General features: G+C 37.9%; 1 protein-coding gene across 4 annotated transcripts in view; it reads right to left on the bottom strand.

The window, feature by feature from the left end:
* Window positions 1-337: 337 nt before the first annotated feature.
* The window catches only part of Slc35g2 (solute carrier family 35 member G2), a 35,092-nt gene continuing 20,537 nt past the window's right edge, over window positions 338-14,892 (bottom strand). For 2 of the 4 annotated variants that reach the window (XM_010625531.2, XM_010625534.3), the window contains exons 2-3: window positions 3,310-3,515; window positions 338-1,737 (exon numbers count right to left, since the gene is read on the bottom strand). In XM_010625531.2, the coding sequence (XP_010623833.1) occupies window positions 481-1,719 (1,239 nt within the window). In that variant the 5' untranslated portion in view covers window positions 1,720-1,737; window positions 3,310-3,515 and the 3' untranslated portion in view covers window positions 338-480. Of the gene's footprint in view, window positions 1,738-3,309; window positions 3,516-4,467; window positions 4,531-14,892 lie in introns of those variants that run through there. The other 2 variants (XM_010625533.2, XM_010625530.2) reach the window with 2 other exon arrangements.

The following is a 14,892-nucleotide window of genomic DNA, read 5'->3' as shown; positions in this document are numbered from 1 at the left end:
CGAACCACTGAGCTGAATCCCTGGCCCAGTACTAAGGATTGAACCCAGGACCAATGAACTGAACTACATCCCCAGTCTTCCCCCAACCTTTTTTAAAAATTTGAGAGTCTCTATAAGTCACTAAGTTGTCCAGGCTAGGCTAAAACTTGTGATTCTCCTGCCTCAGCCTCCCAGAGTGCTGGGGTTACAAGTGTGCAGCATCATGTCTAGTTAAGTTTTGTGTTCTTCAGTGATGGAAGTTTACCACAATAACCTTTTTTTAATAAATGTAAAGACACCAATTTCATGACAGTTCACATGTTTAATATTTGTATTTGAATGTATTATACAAGAATAAATTTTTTGCATCTGCATAAATTAATTATATATTATATAGCACTCTGTCAATTATATAACACAAAGACATTTATAGGTAAATATTAAAATGGCAGTGTACGTATTCAGTAACTGAACATTAACAAGACAATAATTACCAGGTATTCATTTAATGGGAGAGTCTAGTATTTCCTGGTAATCTTGCCTTCTTAAATTCCTCCAATAAAGTTTATAGCCAGCAAGGACAAATACACTAATCATAATGATTACCCCTCCAAAGACATCATAGACACTAGGAAATATATGTAATACTAGAAGCTGCAAGACCATAGCTACCACAATCTCCAGATGTTGTACTGTGCTGACCAAAGCTGGATGGAATTTGTCCAAGGCATAATAAACTCCTAAGAATGCTGCAGTAGAACAAACGCATATAGCAATGAGATAACTCCATGTTTCTCCATCTAATGGGATGATGGGTTCTTGAAGAACAAACATAGTAGATATTCCCCAGATTGTCCCAGTCCAACCAAAGGTAAACAGAGCAGTCCACATGCTGATCTTCTCCCTGATGGATCTGTACACTATCATAGAAAGAGCAGTGGTCAGTCCTGCCATCACAGTCATGGTATACCCGAAAGCTTCTTTCCAGGCATTTAACAAAGAATTGTCCTCATCGACAATGTTAGGGATCATGACAAGACAAACACCCAAGATGCTACAAACTACTGTAGCCATGTCAACATAGGCCATTTTTTCATCTATAAGTAAAAATGCCAAAATGGCACTAAAAACTGTGGTTGTGGCTCTCCACATAGTGGTCCCATTGCTAGGAGGAACTATTGAAAATGATGTGTAAGCACAAGTGATAGAAATGACATTGCACACACCATAAAAGAAGAGTCGTAATCTGTAACCACGGGGTCCAAAGGGAGCCTCCTGATAGTAACACACAACTAACACAGATAAGACCTGCAAGACAGAACGGATAAAAATCAGTTCTAAAGAGGGAACTTTAGAACGATCAGAAATGAGCCTAGTGATAAGGGCTACACATCCATGAGCCAAAGCAGATCCAAACAGCACTATCCACATTTTTCGAGATTGAAAAATATTTTTTTCTGCAAAGCTCTGAAATTGTCCAATTTCACTGAGCATTGGGTCTTCTGTTGGTGGAGGGTGCGTATCCATGGTTCCAAATAAAGTTCTTCCTTTTCTTTTCATTTCACTCAGCAGACCTTTCTTTGGATTTTCTTCCATAAAATTCCCATAGTCTTCATTAATTTCTTCATATCCATCATCCCCAGGTTGGGGGTAATGAGAAGTATATTTTACCATCACTGTGTTGGGATGTATTTTCACCCGTTTTTTAACTGGGTATTTTTTGGATGGAGAAGTATCCATTTCTTCAGATAATCAACTCTATTAAAAAAAAAAAGACAAATGTACATATTCATTCCATTGAAAAATTAAATTCTATAAATTAATTTCTATAAAAATAATATGCACCAATTCAGTGATAGGAAGTAGAGATTGTAACTGGAGTTTTGGAAAAAAGGTAATAGGAAAAAATGATCTGATGACAGGTATGGAGCCTGATGGAATTATCTACCCATTTTTCACTCCTACCTTAAATCTGTTCAGACTTTTCATTCTGCATATCCTTTATCTTGTTCAGCTCTGTTTCCTATCTTTACATGGCATCCTGATATTTTTCCACCTTTGCACTCCTACCCATCTCTCTATCAAAAAAACAAAGAAACAATATAGGGCCGGGGCTTTGACTCAGTGGTTCTGCTCACTGCCTCGCAAGCGCAAGGGCCCAAGTTCGACCCCTGGTACCAAAACAAAAAACAAAACAACAGAACAAGAAAGAAACAACATAGAACTTAGATCAAACCTTTCGTTTTACTTGTGTCTCTTTGTCAACATTATAAATTATAAGTTGATGAGTCCAAAGTCTTTTATCAATTCTGCATAATATCAAAATATATATTCTATTATAAATTATTGTTTTAAAACATTTATTCTCTGCTCTTCCATATATTTTCAAGTATACGAGGTATGATCAACGTATATGTTTAGTGAATGCTTACATTTTAAAAAATTTTTACAGTAAAAGATGTATTGCCATTAATCCCCCTCAAAATACTCCTACTTCAAATAAACTTATTGTTCTTGCCACTTTCTGAAACAGTTCTGGAAGCTCTCTTTCATAAGTGCCTTTACTTTCACTGTCATGGCTGCCTCGATGTTGTAAATCACTTCAAAATATGTACCTTTCATGGTCATTTTGACTTTGGGAAAAACTCAGAAGTCTTGCAGGGCCACATCTGGTGAATAAGGTAAAAGAAGACATTCAGTGATATAAATTATTTGATAGGAATTGATGTAAATATTTTGAATTGATTCAGGACATCGAGGCAGCCATGAAAAGATGCTCACTAAACATTTCCAGAACTGCTTTAAACAGTGGCAAGAATGTTGGGATGAACATGCTTAAAGCAGAGGGGAATATTTTGAGGGGGATTATGGCAATGTGTCTTTTACTCTAATAAAATTTTTATTTAAACATTCACTGTAAATAGCTGAAAAACATAATATGTGATCCCTAGAAATTTCTTCTCAGGAAACTTTAATGTGCTTTAAAGTAATTTTATTTGAAGAAATTTTGTTTTATAGGAGGTATAGCAAAATTTAGTATATTTAAACAGAGTTCCTAAAAGTACTTTATAACACTTAATAAGAAATGTTTGAAAGTCGTCATGTTAAAATGTACTTTTATAAAAAGTAGCTCTATTATCAAACCAGAAAGCAAGGCTATGAGGAGATGGCTTTGTTGTATATTTTCTAGTCTTGTGAATGTGTAGCTTGAGAGAAGAGAGCCACAATCCTTTATTCATCACTGTTGCAGTTTTTATGAGATACTATTGTGCCTAGAGCTTGTGGAGAAAGTGATTGTACTGTGTTCGTAAGTGGCACATGAAAACAGACCTTCATTGCTGGTTCATGGAGCGTGTAGAGTAGACTTCCAGGCTTGTGTCCTCTTCACATCACACACCGTATAAACAGTGAGCATTATGGGTCTGGCATGTCTGCTTTCGCGTCGGGCAAAGTGGGACATTTCACAGTGTTAAAGGGTGATGGTGAGTCCTGAAGATACGGTAGGAGGGAGTGCATGTGGAGCTGTCTACGGAATTCTAGAGCACAATGTAAAAGTGAAAACACAAAGGGGAGAGTGACCCATCCAGGATCATGTATTTTTTAAATATTCACTTAATCACTTACAGAACAATATGTTGATAACCTATAAAGGCAAAAAGGCTTGAATGACACCCTCACCCACTTGACTGACTTAATCTTTATGAAAAACTCCATTTAGTTGGTACCTCATAGAAGTTCTTTTGCGGTGCACATGAAACAGCAGGAAAGAGTCACACACTGCCCTACATGTTCACAAAACTAAAATTAATTCCCCAGTTCCCCAATTATCCATGTTCCATATTCTTTTTGCGGGGGTTACTGGGGATCAAACTTAGGACTTTGCACTTGTGAGGCAGGTGGCAGAACCACTAAGCTAAATCCCCAGCCCCTATGTTCCATATTCTAATTACCCATATGCTCCAGTTATCCAGAATTGAACTAGAAAAAGTGCATTTCCTAAAAGTGCTTGAAGCTTAGGGGTGATAACTTCTAAATAACTCACTCTCAAGGAAAAACATCTCAAAAGCAATTAAAAACTATTTCAAGCAAGTTGTATAAACCTGCATAACAGTTGAGCTCACTCTTCACCCAGAGAAACGTGTCAACTGCTCATATAGAAAATTGGTTTGAAAAAGTGCTTTCAGACTAAGAAGCTAGAAAAATGAAGAAAAGGGAGAAGAAAGTACATAAAAGATTTCAAATGAAAATTAATATAAATAGGGAGAGAAATGAGTGAGAACTAACAAAACTCCCTACTGGGTCCAGCAGGAACAGTTAGGGTGGGTGAGCCCAGTTTCCTCCTGATTCAGGAGCAGACTTTGAATGTTTCTCCCTTGAGGACAAAGCAGACTGTGTAGTTGGGTAGATGCCCATTACTGCCTTTTCCTGTTTTGTTGAGTGTTTCTGTCATGAAAGGCTGTCTGATTTTCCTAAATCAGTTCTCCTCACCTTTTGAGTTTTATCATGCCTTTTTTCTCCCTTTCTTTTCTTTGTTCTGATAGTAGAATATAGGCATTGCTTTAAAAATAGAAAACAAAAACAAAAACATTCACTGTAGTTTCTTATAATCTCTTGTAAAAATAAACATGGAAAATAAAATTAATTTAATATATACATTGTTGGTGAGAATATAAATTATACACACTTTCTGATGGGCACTTGGGCAACACATATTAAGATTTTATATAGAAATTACCTTTTATTCAGCAATTTCACCTTTATGATTTTTATTCTAAAAATGATCATGAAATGCTTCTCACATTCATATAAAAAAGGAGAAAATAAAAATATTTACATTTGCTTTTATAACAAAAAATTATAAATGAAAAGATACAACAGAAACAGGGAAGGGATGGAAAATCCCTTTTTGCAATTTTTTTTATATTTTCATTTCTGAATCATGATTGCTTAAAAATTAAATTACAAATGTATCTCTCCCCATTACCAAAAAAAATGTATCTCTTACTACTCCAGAATAGGGAAAATATATGTCTAAGGCAGATCATTGTAGCCTACTAAAATTAGCCATCTTACAATGGAATAGTATGCTATGCATCAATTAAAAATGACAATGTAGATCTTTACTGAATTGGAAAGATGTGTACCACAGTTTATGGAGTAGAAAGAAATTAAGCTTTTTTTTTAAGGATTAAAGGAAAGAATGCATGTAAAGAGTTTGCCACAGTGATAGCGTAAACTCTCAATAAATATTAGCAATACATTTGACTTCCGTTTATCTATAATTATCTTTTGACACATTGGATAACTTTTACAATGTTATTCTGCTTTTAGACCATTATTTGTTCACTCAGTTCCTTCCTGCCTTTCTTCCTTGAACAATTTTTTATTTCCTTCCCAATTCTCCTTTCTCCCCTAAAGAAAAGGGAGGGAGAAAGGAAAAAGGGAGAACAGAGAGAGGAAGGGAGAGGGAGTAGAAGATGGAGAGGGAAGGAGGAAAGGAGAAAGGGAGAGATAGGCAAAGAGAGAAGGAGGGAGGGAGATGTGGGGAAAGAGAAAGGAAAAAAAATTTTTTTCTGACTCCCTGGTTCCTTGCCAAAACTCATCATTTCCAGGATCTTAAACTGTGGCCCAGAAATCAAATCCAGTTCTGTTCTTTGACACCATCTGGATAGCCAACTGTTTGTCTATTTATTCCTTTCTCTTCTAAAAGGTACCCTCTTCAGTTGGAAGAACCCAGGAAAAACACCACCAGTGCCTCTGAGTCTAGGTTTCTTACTATGCAGGCATTCCAGCACACCCTATCAGGCCAATCTGACTAGCTTTTGAACTTCTTAGGACATTTACACTTCCAATTATATCTTCAGCTTCAGTAACCCCAAATGTGATTTCCCAAATAGATTTTCCTTCACTAACTTAGCCATTTATATTTGTCATAGCATCATTTTTTTAGTTCTACAAGATAGAAATCAAGGAATACTCTGAATCATCCTTTCTGCCATCACACTCCCAATTGGTCATCAACCTTACTGTTTCTGTCTTTGAAATATTTTTCTGATTCTGTCTTCTCCAATTCCATTTTACCTTTATGATTATGGATCAAGTTATTGTGAACTCCTGTTTATTTACTGCAACCGCCCCCTTGAATCATTGTCCTCAAAAAACATCTGTATTATCACTCTGTCATATTAATGTCTTTACAATGTATTCAAAATGAAGCGATGCTGGGGATTTAGCTCAGTGGTGCTGCTGCCTGCCTCCCAAGCTCAAGGTCCCAAGTTCGATCCCCAGTACCCTGCCCCAAAAAAAGCCAAAACCAAAATAGAACAAAACCTTGCCTCAAGCTTTCTCCATTGAAGAACCTAGAGTTCTCTACAGTTGTACTTTCTACTTTATCAAATTTCAGCTACCTTCCCTGAGGTTTGTTACTCTATCAATGCAATATAGCTCCTATCAATACTTAGCTCCTTACACAGACTTTGATCTTCAGGTGGTTATGGTTGCATGGCTTCCCTCTTGGGCTGGCTTCACTCCCTCCCTGCAGTTTCCTCAGACAGTCCACATTTCTAGCTTCTCCAACCTTCTGGGGTCTCCACTGCACCTTTTGCTTCACATTCACCACTTCTCGGGGCACACTGCCTGGCCTCCCAGGCCTTCTTCTGAACTCTGGGTGGAAGCCTCCCTGACCCCAAACTCTTGCATTCTGCATGCTCCTAAAACTAGTACCACATGGATGATGTCAAGGTCTGCAGGCAGCTGGAGCAGTAGTCAAGCTTCCTTCTCTCTTGACTGTAGGGGTCCAGTGCCTATGAACCAAATCCTGAGGAACAACTTCCCTAGACAGCCGCCGTTCTGAAGCATGGTGCTTGGGGGCTGTCTTCTCAAAGCAAAACCTTTCACTTTTGCAATTTTGAGACTGCAAAGGGTGGATTCCTGCTGCTTCTTATGATGCCCCAAGGCCATCTTTTCTTATGCTCCCATTCCTTCTCACCAATCAAGATCTCCTCTCTTCTGTCTTTGCAGACCACAGCTTTACTGGAGTTTCCTTTCTGGCCAAACTCAAAACATTTTGAATTGTTCTGCTGGGTTCTTGGCTCTTGATTTTCAACATAGATCTGGCTAAAAGCCCCCAACAGTAACCATGCCCCTGCCTCAACCTTAGACTGTCTTGAAATTTCTTCTGCTAGATTACTTCGTCCACCTCCCTTAAATCTCAGTCTCAGGCAAAGTCTCTGGACATGAGCTAAATGCAAACAGCTTTCAGCCAAGGCATAACACACATTGTCTGGAGCAACCAATGCAGTCTTCTTTCCAGCAGAAACCTGCTGAGCCTGGTCTTTACAGGCTTTCTCAACTTCTGAGCTCTGACCAAGATCTCCCACACAGTATAGCCAAAGCCCATCCAGCTCTATTTTTTCAGCTGGCATCTTGGAACCTTTTTAAAGTCTTCCCACAATCCATTTCCAAAGGTTCTTGAACCATGGTCAGGTATAATAACAGCAATGACCCCAATTCTCTGGTACCAAAGTCTTAGTTACTTTTCTCATTGTTGAGACAAAATACCCAATATCCAATGTAAAGGGGAATGTGTTTATTTAGCTCACAGTTTATAGCGGTTTCAATTCATAATCGGCTGGCTCCAAGGCAGAGTAGCATGTGGCAGAGAGACATGGAAGAGCAAGAACAGCTCATGGTGCCCACATGGAGCAAGGGAGGGGCCCACATACTCTGATCTTGCTAAGCAGTGCAATATCCTCCTTGACCTCACACCCTACATGTCAATTTCTTTCTCTTTTTTTTTTTTTTTTTTTTTTTTTTTTTTTTTTTTTGGTATTGGGAACCAAACTCAGGGCCTTGCACTTGCTAGGTAGGTGGTGTGCCACTGAGCTACAACCCTGGCTAGCCTTTATTCTTATTTATGTTCCCTTCTGTTCCAACTTTTTAAACATTGCTTATCTTTTTTCCCCATTGTTTACTGGTACATTTTAGGTATACACATTGCTTATTTTTTAAAGCCTAATCTGTTTTTTTTTTTTTTTTTTTTTGAAACATGGTCTTGCTATGTAGTTCAGGCTGTTCTTGAACTCACTATGTAGCCAAGGCTGATCTCAAACTTACAGCAATCCTCCTGTCTCAGCCTCCTGAATGCTGGTCTCCTCAGTGGAGACCTCCTGAGTGCTAGGATTACAGGTGTGCAACACACCTGGCCATAATTCTATCTTTAGAAATAAGACTTTACTGACTTCTCCAGCCAATTGTTTTTCTGTTTCTTGAGACAACATTTTGCTTTGCAGTTCAGGTTGGCTTTGAATTATGTGACCTAGGCTGGCCTTGAACTCGTGTCAACATTTCTGCTTCAGCCTTTGAATGCTGGAGTTACCACACCCAGTTTCTAGCCAACTGTTTAGTTAATTATTTTTTGTCCTTCTTTTTTAAGCATCTTCAGTAGTTCTAATCTAATGTTTTCATAATCTGATCATTTTGTTATTTGATTGGCTCAACTCAGTCAAATTTTGTTCCAAGTTACCCTACCCAAATTCACTCTGTCAAGTCTCCTTTCCCTGATCAGTATTAATTATTTTAATGACATCTTTGTTAAATCCCATGACTTCCCACTTGCTGTCATTCATTAAAAATTTACTTTATATTCATTCAAACTTTTCACCTTCCCACTGTAAGCCAGATGTATAACTCCAGCACACAAAGAAAAAGAAAGGGGAAGTGGTCTGTTGTTTTGCTCCTTCTCCAATTTTCTCTACTGCATCTCTTTGGAGATGTAAGAAAGGGATCTGATCTTTCTCATGCTTCTTGCCCCTCTTCTAGGCTCCAACTCCCCTATTATACCAGCACAGGAAGGGGAAAAGGAAAGGGACACATGTCTCATACACTGGGTATTGTTATATAATGGTTTCTTGATGTATTTGGTTATTTAATCAAATACTAATCTAAGTGCTGCTGTGAAGGGATTTTACAAATCTGTTAAAAGTTCCTAATCAGTTGACTTTAAATTAATTGAAACTTTAGGTGTGTGGGACCTAATAATTCAAGCTCTTTGAAAGGGGGCTTAAGCCTTTCTTAATTTTAGACTTCAAATATTTGATGCTCTTGAAGTTCCAATCTACCTTTTCATACTGTTTGTGGACAATGAGCTTCAGCCTGTGCTTGGAGATTTCTAGCTTGCTCTAAGTCTTCCTTACTGGACTGCCTTCCTACAAGCCTCAGACTTGCTTATCCAACTCCACAATAGTGTAAGACATTTTCTTTCAATAAATTTCCTACTGGTTCTGTATTTCAGATTGAGCCCTGATTGTGTTAGTTCTTGGAATTCTCTCTTTGCTTGTTGTCTTTGCCTCTCTATTTGACATATTCTAGGCTCTTCTCTATGTCAGTGATGGCAAATTAGAGCTTTCAGTGACAACAAACAGCCCATTGCAGCATGTGTGCCATAGGACCACCTCCACTGCTCTAGGCAGACTTCCACATGGAAAACAAGAAGGCTCACACAGCTGTTGCAAGTAATGATTTGGTAATCTTTGGTCTCAGTCAGCCTTAAAGGAGGACATCTCTCACTCTCTCTCCACCCCTAAGAGGAAAAAGCACAGCATTCTTCTAAAACCAAAATCCCATGGCTGATAATATTATCCCTATGACAGATAGTATTTGCCCAAGAGAATTATTAGTCTTAAACCTCCCATACTATATATTTAGGGTTTTTAAATCTTTGGGACTATTAGAGAAGTAGGATCTGTATCCCTTCCCACTGAAAATAGGCAGGTTTCTGTGACTATTTATACTAAGAGTATGGCAGCAGTGACACACTACAATTTTTGAAGCTGGACATGATGGATTAAAAGTATATGAAGTTTGATATTTTCTTGAACAATGCGCATAATTCAGGATGGTAAACCTAAACCCATAGTTTGTTTTTTTTATTTTGTACCAGGGATCAAACTCAGTGACCTTATGCTTTCAAGGTAGACGTAGTGCTGCTAAGCTAAATCCCTGGACCCTAAAAGCAGTATTTTTGTACACTGCTTTTTTTTTTGAGACAGGGTCTCACTATGTAGTTCAGACTGACCTGGAACTCACTATGTAGACCAAGCTGGTCTCAAACTCACAGCAATCCTCCTGCCTCAGCCTCCCCAGTGCTGGGATTACAGGCATGCACCACCACGCCTGGCTTGTCCATTGCTTTGATATGAGTCCTTAGAACAATCCTCTTAGAGTACTTGAGGCACAATGCATTTGGTAATAACTCTGGCCACTTCATCCAAAACTTAGTAACTAGATATTAAGTCTGGTAGTCAACAGACTGAACCCTAAAGTAGTCAAAACCCTCAGATATAAAAATTAGTCGTGGTTCTGCTGAGGAACAGAATGAGAAGAGGTATCTTAAGGACTGGATCACACATTAGGGAAGCTAACAAGTCCTAAATTTGTATGATGGGCAGCAGGTCAGAGACCCAAAGAAAGAGCCAATGCTGCAGCCCAAGTCCAAAAGCTGTCTGCAGCACTATTCCCCTCCTTGCGGTTCTTTGTTCTGTTCAGGTCTTCAAACAGTGGGATGATGCCCTCCTACGTGACACAGGGAAATCTGCTTTGCTCAAAGATGTAAATATAAGTCTCACCTAAAACACCCTCACAGAAACATCCAAAATAGCGTTTGACCAGCCAAGTTGACACATCAAGTTATCCCCCAAAGCCTAATGGCCTGCTTATCTTGCACATGCACAAAAGCTCTGGCTATTCCAAGCTACTTGGAATTTTTGGAATATGTCAAGCCTTTTTCCATCTCTGTATTTTTGCATATGCTATTATTTCTTTATAGAATACTCTTTCCCTATTTTTTAAATGTAGTTAATTCCTATTTAATCTTCAAGACCTACATTAAATATCACTTCCAAAAGATTCCATAACCCCATCCCCATCCCAATCTAAATAGCTGCCCTACCCAACTACTGTCATTATATGTTCAATCAGAATTTATCATATTGACTTACAACTGTGTTTTTGTCTTTCTGTTTGTAAGGTTCTTAACTGTAGAAACCACATGTTATTAATTCCTACATTTTGTAGCACATAGCACACTATTTGACATGAGATAGGTGTTCAACAACATTTGTTGAGTCAATGAATAGGCCATTTAGTTAAGTGGAACAAACTTAAATAAGAACAAAATATAAGTAATGTAAATAAGTGGATTGTAATGAAGAGTAACTCAAGAGGAAACCTTATTCATTAAGATTCTTTGAAATGCTTAATATTTCCAGAATAAAACCTCACATTATACAATTTGGCTCTTAAGAGTTATATATTTAGGTTCTCTAATTCTGGTACTATGACTGCTGTTAGGTCTTCCAGATTTTCCTTTAAATTCCTCAGACATAACTGAACTGTTCCCAAAGTACTCTGGACTTATTTTCCATAATAAATCATTCTGAGCCAATTATGAAGCACACTGGATATACATGTCTTACAGCACCTGCAGGCTGATCTTCAGTTGCCAGCTTCCTGCTTCCGAGTGTATACGTCAGTGTCAGCACCAACACACCCGCAATGGTTCAGCATCTGAGCTTGCTCAGAGCAAGCTATTATAGCCCCATCAGATTTTTAAATTTAAAAAACAGCTTTTGTTTATTCCTATTACAAAAGCAATATATCATTGTTATAGAAAATTATATTTTATATATATCATTGTTATAGAATATATATCATTGTTATAGAAAATTTAGCAATGTGTGCAGAGAAAATAAAAATTATTTATAATCATACCACCTAAAGATCACAACGGACCCTTCTAGGAATTCTTCTTTTCACAAAAAACAGAATATTATATGCTGTTTTACAACTTTATCATTTATAACATATTATAAGCACTTTTCCATGTCATTAAATATTCTGACATATTCAGGGGAGGGTGCTCAGGTCAAACCCAGGACCTGTACACACCATGCAAGTCCTCTACCACTGAGCTACATCTCCAGCTCTATAATGTCATTTCTAATGGCTAGATAATGAGTCCAACAATAAGATTTGAACACAATAGGTCAATCATTAACTTCATCCCTCTGAGAGCTGAAAGGTGAATGAGTTAGTTGGCCAACTCCACCAATCCTTTATGCAGGGATAGATCCTTACTATCATAGGAAAAGCTGCATCAGTGGAAGTGAATGGACAACAATCTTGTAGTTCTTCCTTAGAATGTAAATGCAGACATTTTTGAAGGCCAGAGGAAGACTGTGAAATAGAGATAAATTGAGAGTATTCATGTCCCCCTCTGTGTTCTCTATTCAGATGTTCTTAATGGAGAAAAATGGCCTGAAAATAAAAATCAACTGAAGTGCATCTTCATTCCTATTTTGTGTGTTTAAGATCAATACACTGTTTGGTTTGGGAAAGACTTGAGGCAATCATTCAATTACAGTTAAAGTGAAACCAGCTCTATAACAATAGCTATGTTATCTAGGGCCAGGGATTTAGCTCAGTGGTCCGCCACCTGCCTCGCAAGCACAAGGTCCCAAGTTCCATCCCTGATACCAAAAAAATTAAAAACAACAACAACAACAAAAGTATGTTATCTTAGCATTTCCTGTATGACAAAACATGTACTAAGAACTTTATTTTCTCAACTAGGGGTCAAAACAACTCTATGCTGTATGCTTTGTAATTCCCTCTCCCCTTTCTTCTCTTTTGATTTTCTCCTCCAGGAGTGGGGACTGAATCCAGGATTGTATGCATGGTTAGGCAAACACTCTACTAATGAGCTATGTCCCCAGCCCTATAATCTCTATTCTATAAATGAGGAAATAGATTCTAGTAAGTTTAGTTGACTTAACAGTCAACTGTCAATGGATGACAAAATACTTGGTGGTAAAGCCAAGATTCAAATCTACCTTATTCCAAAGTCTGAGCTCTTTACTATACTGAAAGTAGCCATCCATAGTAGGAGAACAGCACCACACCCAACCATCTACAACCTAATTTCCAGAAGTTGTCAATACACTGTGTAACAGACCAAAGCAAATTCAGGCTGCAGGTGGAACTGGCTGCTAATTAGCTGACTTTGAGGGAGACGATCCTGGATTATCTGTTTTGGTCCAACGGAATCACAAAAGTCTACAGGGTGAAAGATGGTTCCGCCATCAGAAAAGTCAGAGCACAACAAAGCAGGCAGAGTGATGCAATGTAAGGACTCAACCTGCCATGGCTGGCAATGAAGGTAGAAGGCAGCCAGGAAACAAGGTATGTAGGCAACCTCTAGAAGCTGGGAATGGACATAAGATTCTTCACTAGTTTCCAGAAAGGAATACATGCTGTGATAACTATCCCAGAGCCAGTAGACCTCTGACCTACAGAATTTAATTTTTTTTCATCCTCTTCCCATGGAATCACTGAGCTAAATCCCTGGCCCTCCCTCCATCTCTTGATCCCCTTCCCCTTTGAATAAGATCTATCTCCCTATTTATTATCTTTTTTTTCTCTTTAATTTAATTATATTTTGGATCTCTCATGTAAGAGAAACCATACAATATTTAAGCTTGAGTGTCTGATTTATTTCACTTAACATTACAAGGTGCACCCATTTTCCTACAAATGACTGAAGTTTAATCCTTTATGGCATAGTATTTTTTGTGTGTTGGGGGATACTAGGGATCGAACTCAAGGTCCTTGCCCTTGTGAGGCAGGCGGTGGAACCACTGAGCTAAAATCCCCGGCCCATGTCATAATACTTATAAATAACCTCTTTCTTTTAAAAATTTATATTAGTAAATGTTTACAGTACATAAATTACACTCATTGTGGGGAATTGATACGTATATATAACACATCTCAATTAATTTTTCCCCTTCCTCTCCACCTTTAAAATTTTTTTTTATTGCCAGCATCAGATTTATTTGTCTTATGAGTCTTTATCAAGTTAACTATAAACACAGATAACAACGAGACCAACAACAGGCCAAAAAACATATAAAATAATTATACTAAATCAAGGTACACTTTTAGATACATTGGCTATGCTGAATTACAATGACTTTTTTTTTTGTATTTTCTGTCTTTTATTTGTATACTGAGTTTCTCATATAAGAGAAACCATGTGATATTTAAGCTTGTGTGTCTGACTTACTTCACTTAATATTGTGGACGGAAGGTGTATCCATTTTCCTACAAATAACTCATTTATCCTTCTTCATGGCAAAGTAGTACTTCGTTGTGTATACATTTTCTTTATCCACTATCTGTTGATGGTCATATAGGCCACTTCTAAGATTTGACTGTTGTACATTGTGCTGCTATAAACTTGGGTACCTTTAACTATTTTGTTTTAATTCACCACACTGTGGTAATTTTATACCATCATTCTGTGCATGTCTAAAAATTAGATATTTATTCTTACTCAGACAGAAGACCACATGCTTAGTATAGATGTAGACAAAACTGCCTGCATACAAACCCATGATTTTCTTTAGAAAAGAATTTTTGGCCATCTTAAGTTTCTAGAAAGTGTTGGATGAGACCACAAAGCTGTGGGTCAAGTGACAAGGACAAGGAAATATCTAGTTTTTGTTGTTGTTATTTGTTTGTTTTGTTTTTGCAGTACTCTAGATTGAAGAAGCGTTTCACGCATGCTAGGCAAGTGCTCTGCCACTGAACTACAGTGCTATCCCTGAAAGCAACACCTACCACAAGGCCTGGCAAACAGCAGATGCTCAATAAATACTATCTTGATTCCTTTCTGTTAGTCAAATACTGCAGAGTTTTTGTCACTGGCATTGAAGAAATGTTTATTTTTCTCTCTGTTCTGTTTCTATAGAAAGAACATTTCCATAGAATGTAGGAATTGCTGGCTGGGTGTGGTGGCACACACCTGTAATCCCTGCATTTGGGAGGCTGAGGCAGGAGGATCACTGTGAGTGT

This window comes from Fukomys damarensis, unplaced genomic scaffold (assembly GCF_012274545.1).
Source record: "Fukomys damarensis isolate Sample0158 unplaced genomic scaffold, DMR_v1.0_HiC HiC_scaffold_37, whole genome shotgun sequence".
NCBI lineage: Eukaryota > Metazoa > Chordata > Mammalia > Rodentia > Bathyergidae > Fukomys > Fukomys damarensis.
The sequence above is the reverse complement of the archived record's forward strand: the minus strand, read 5'-3'. Positions and strand labels throughout refer to the sequence as shown.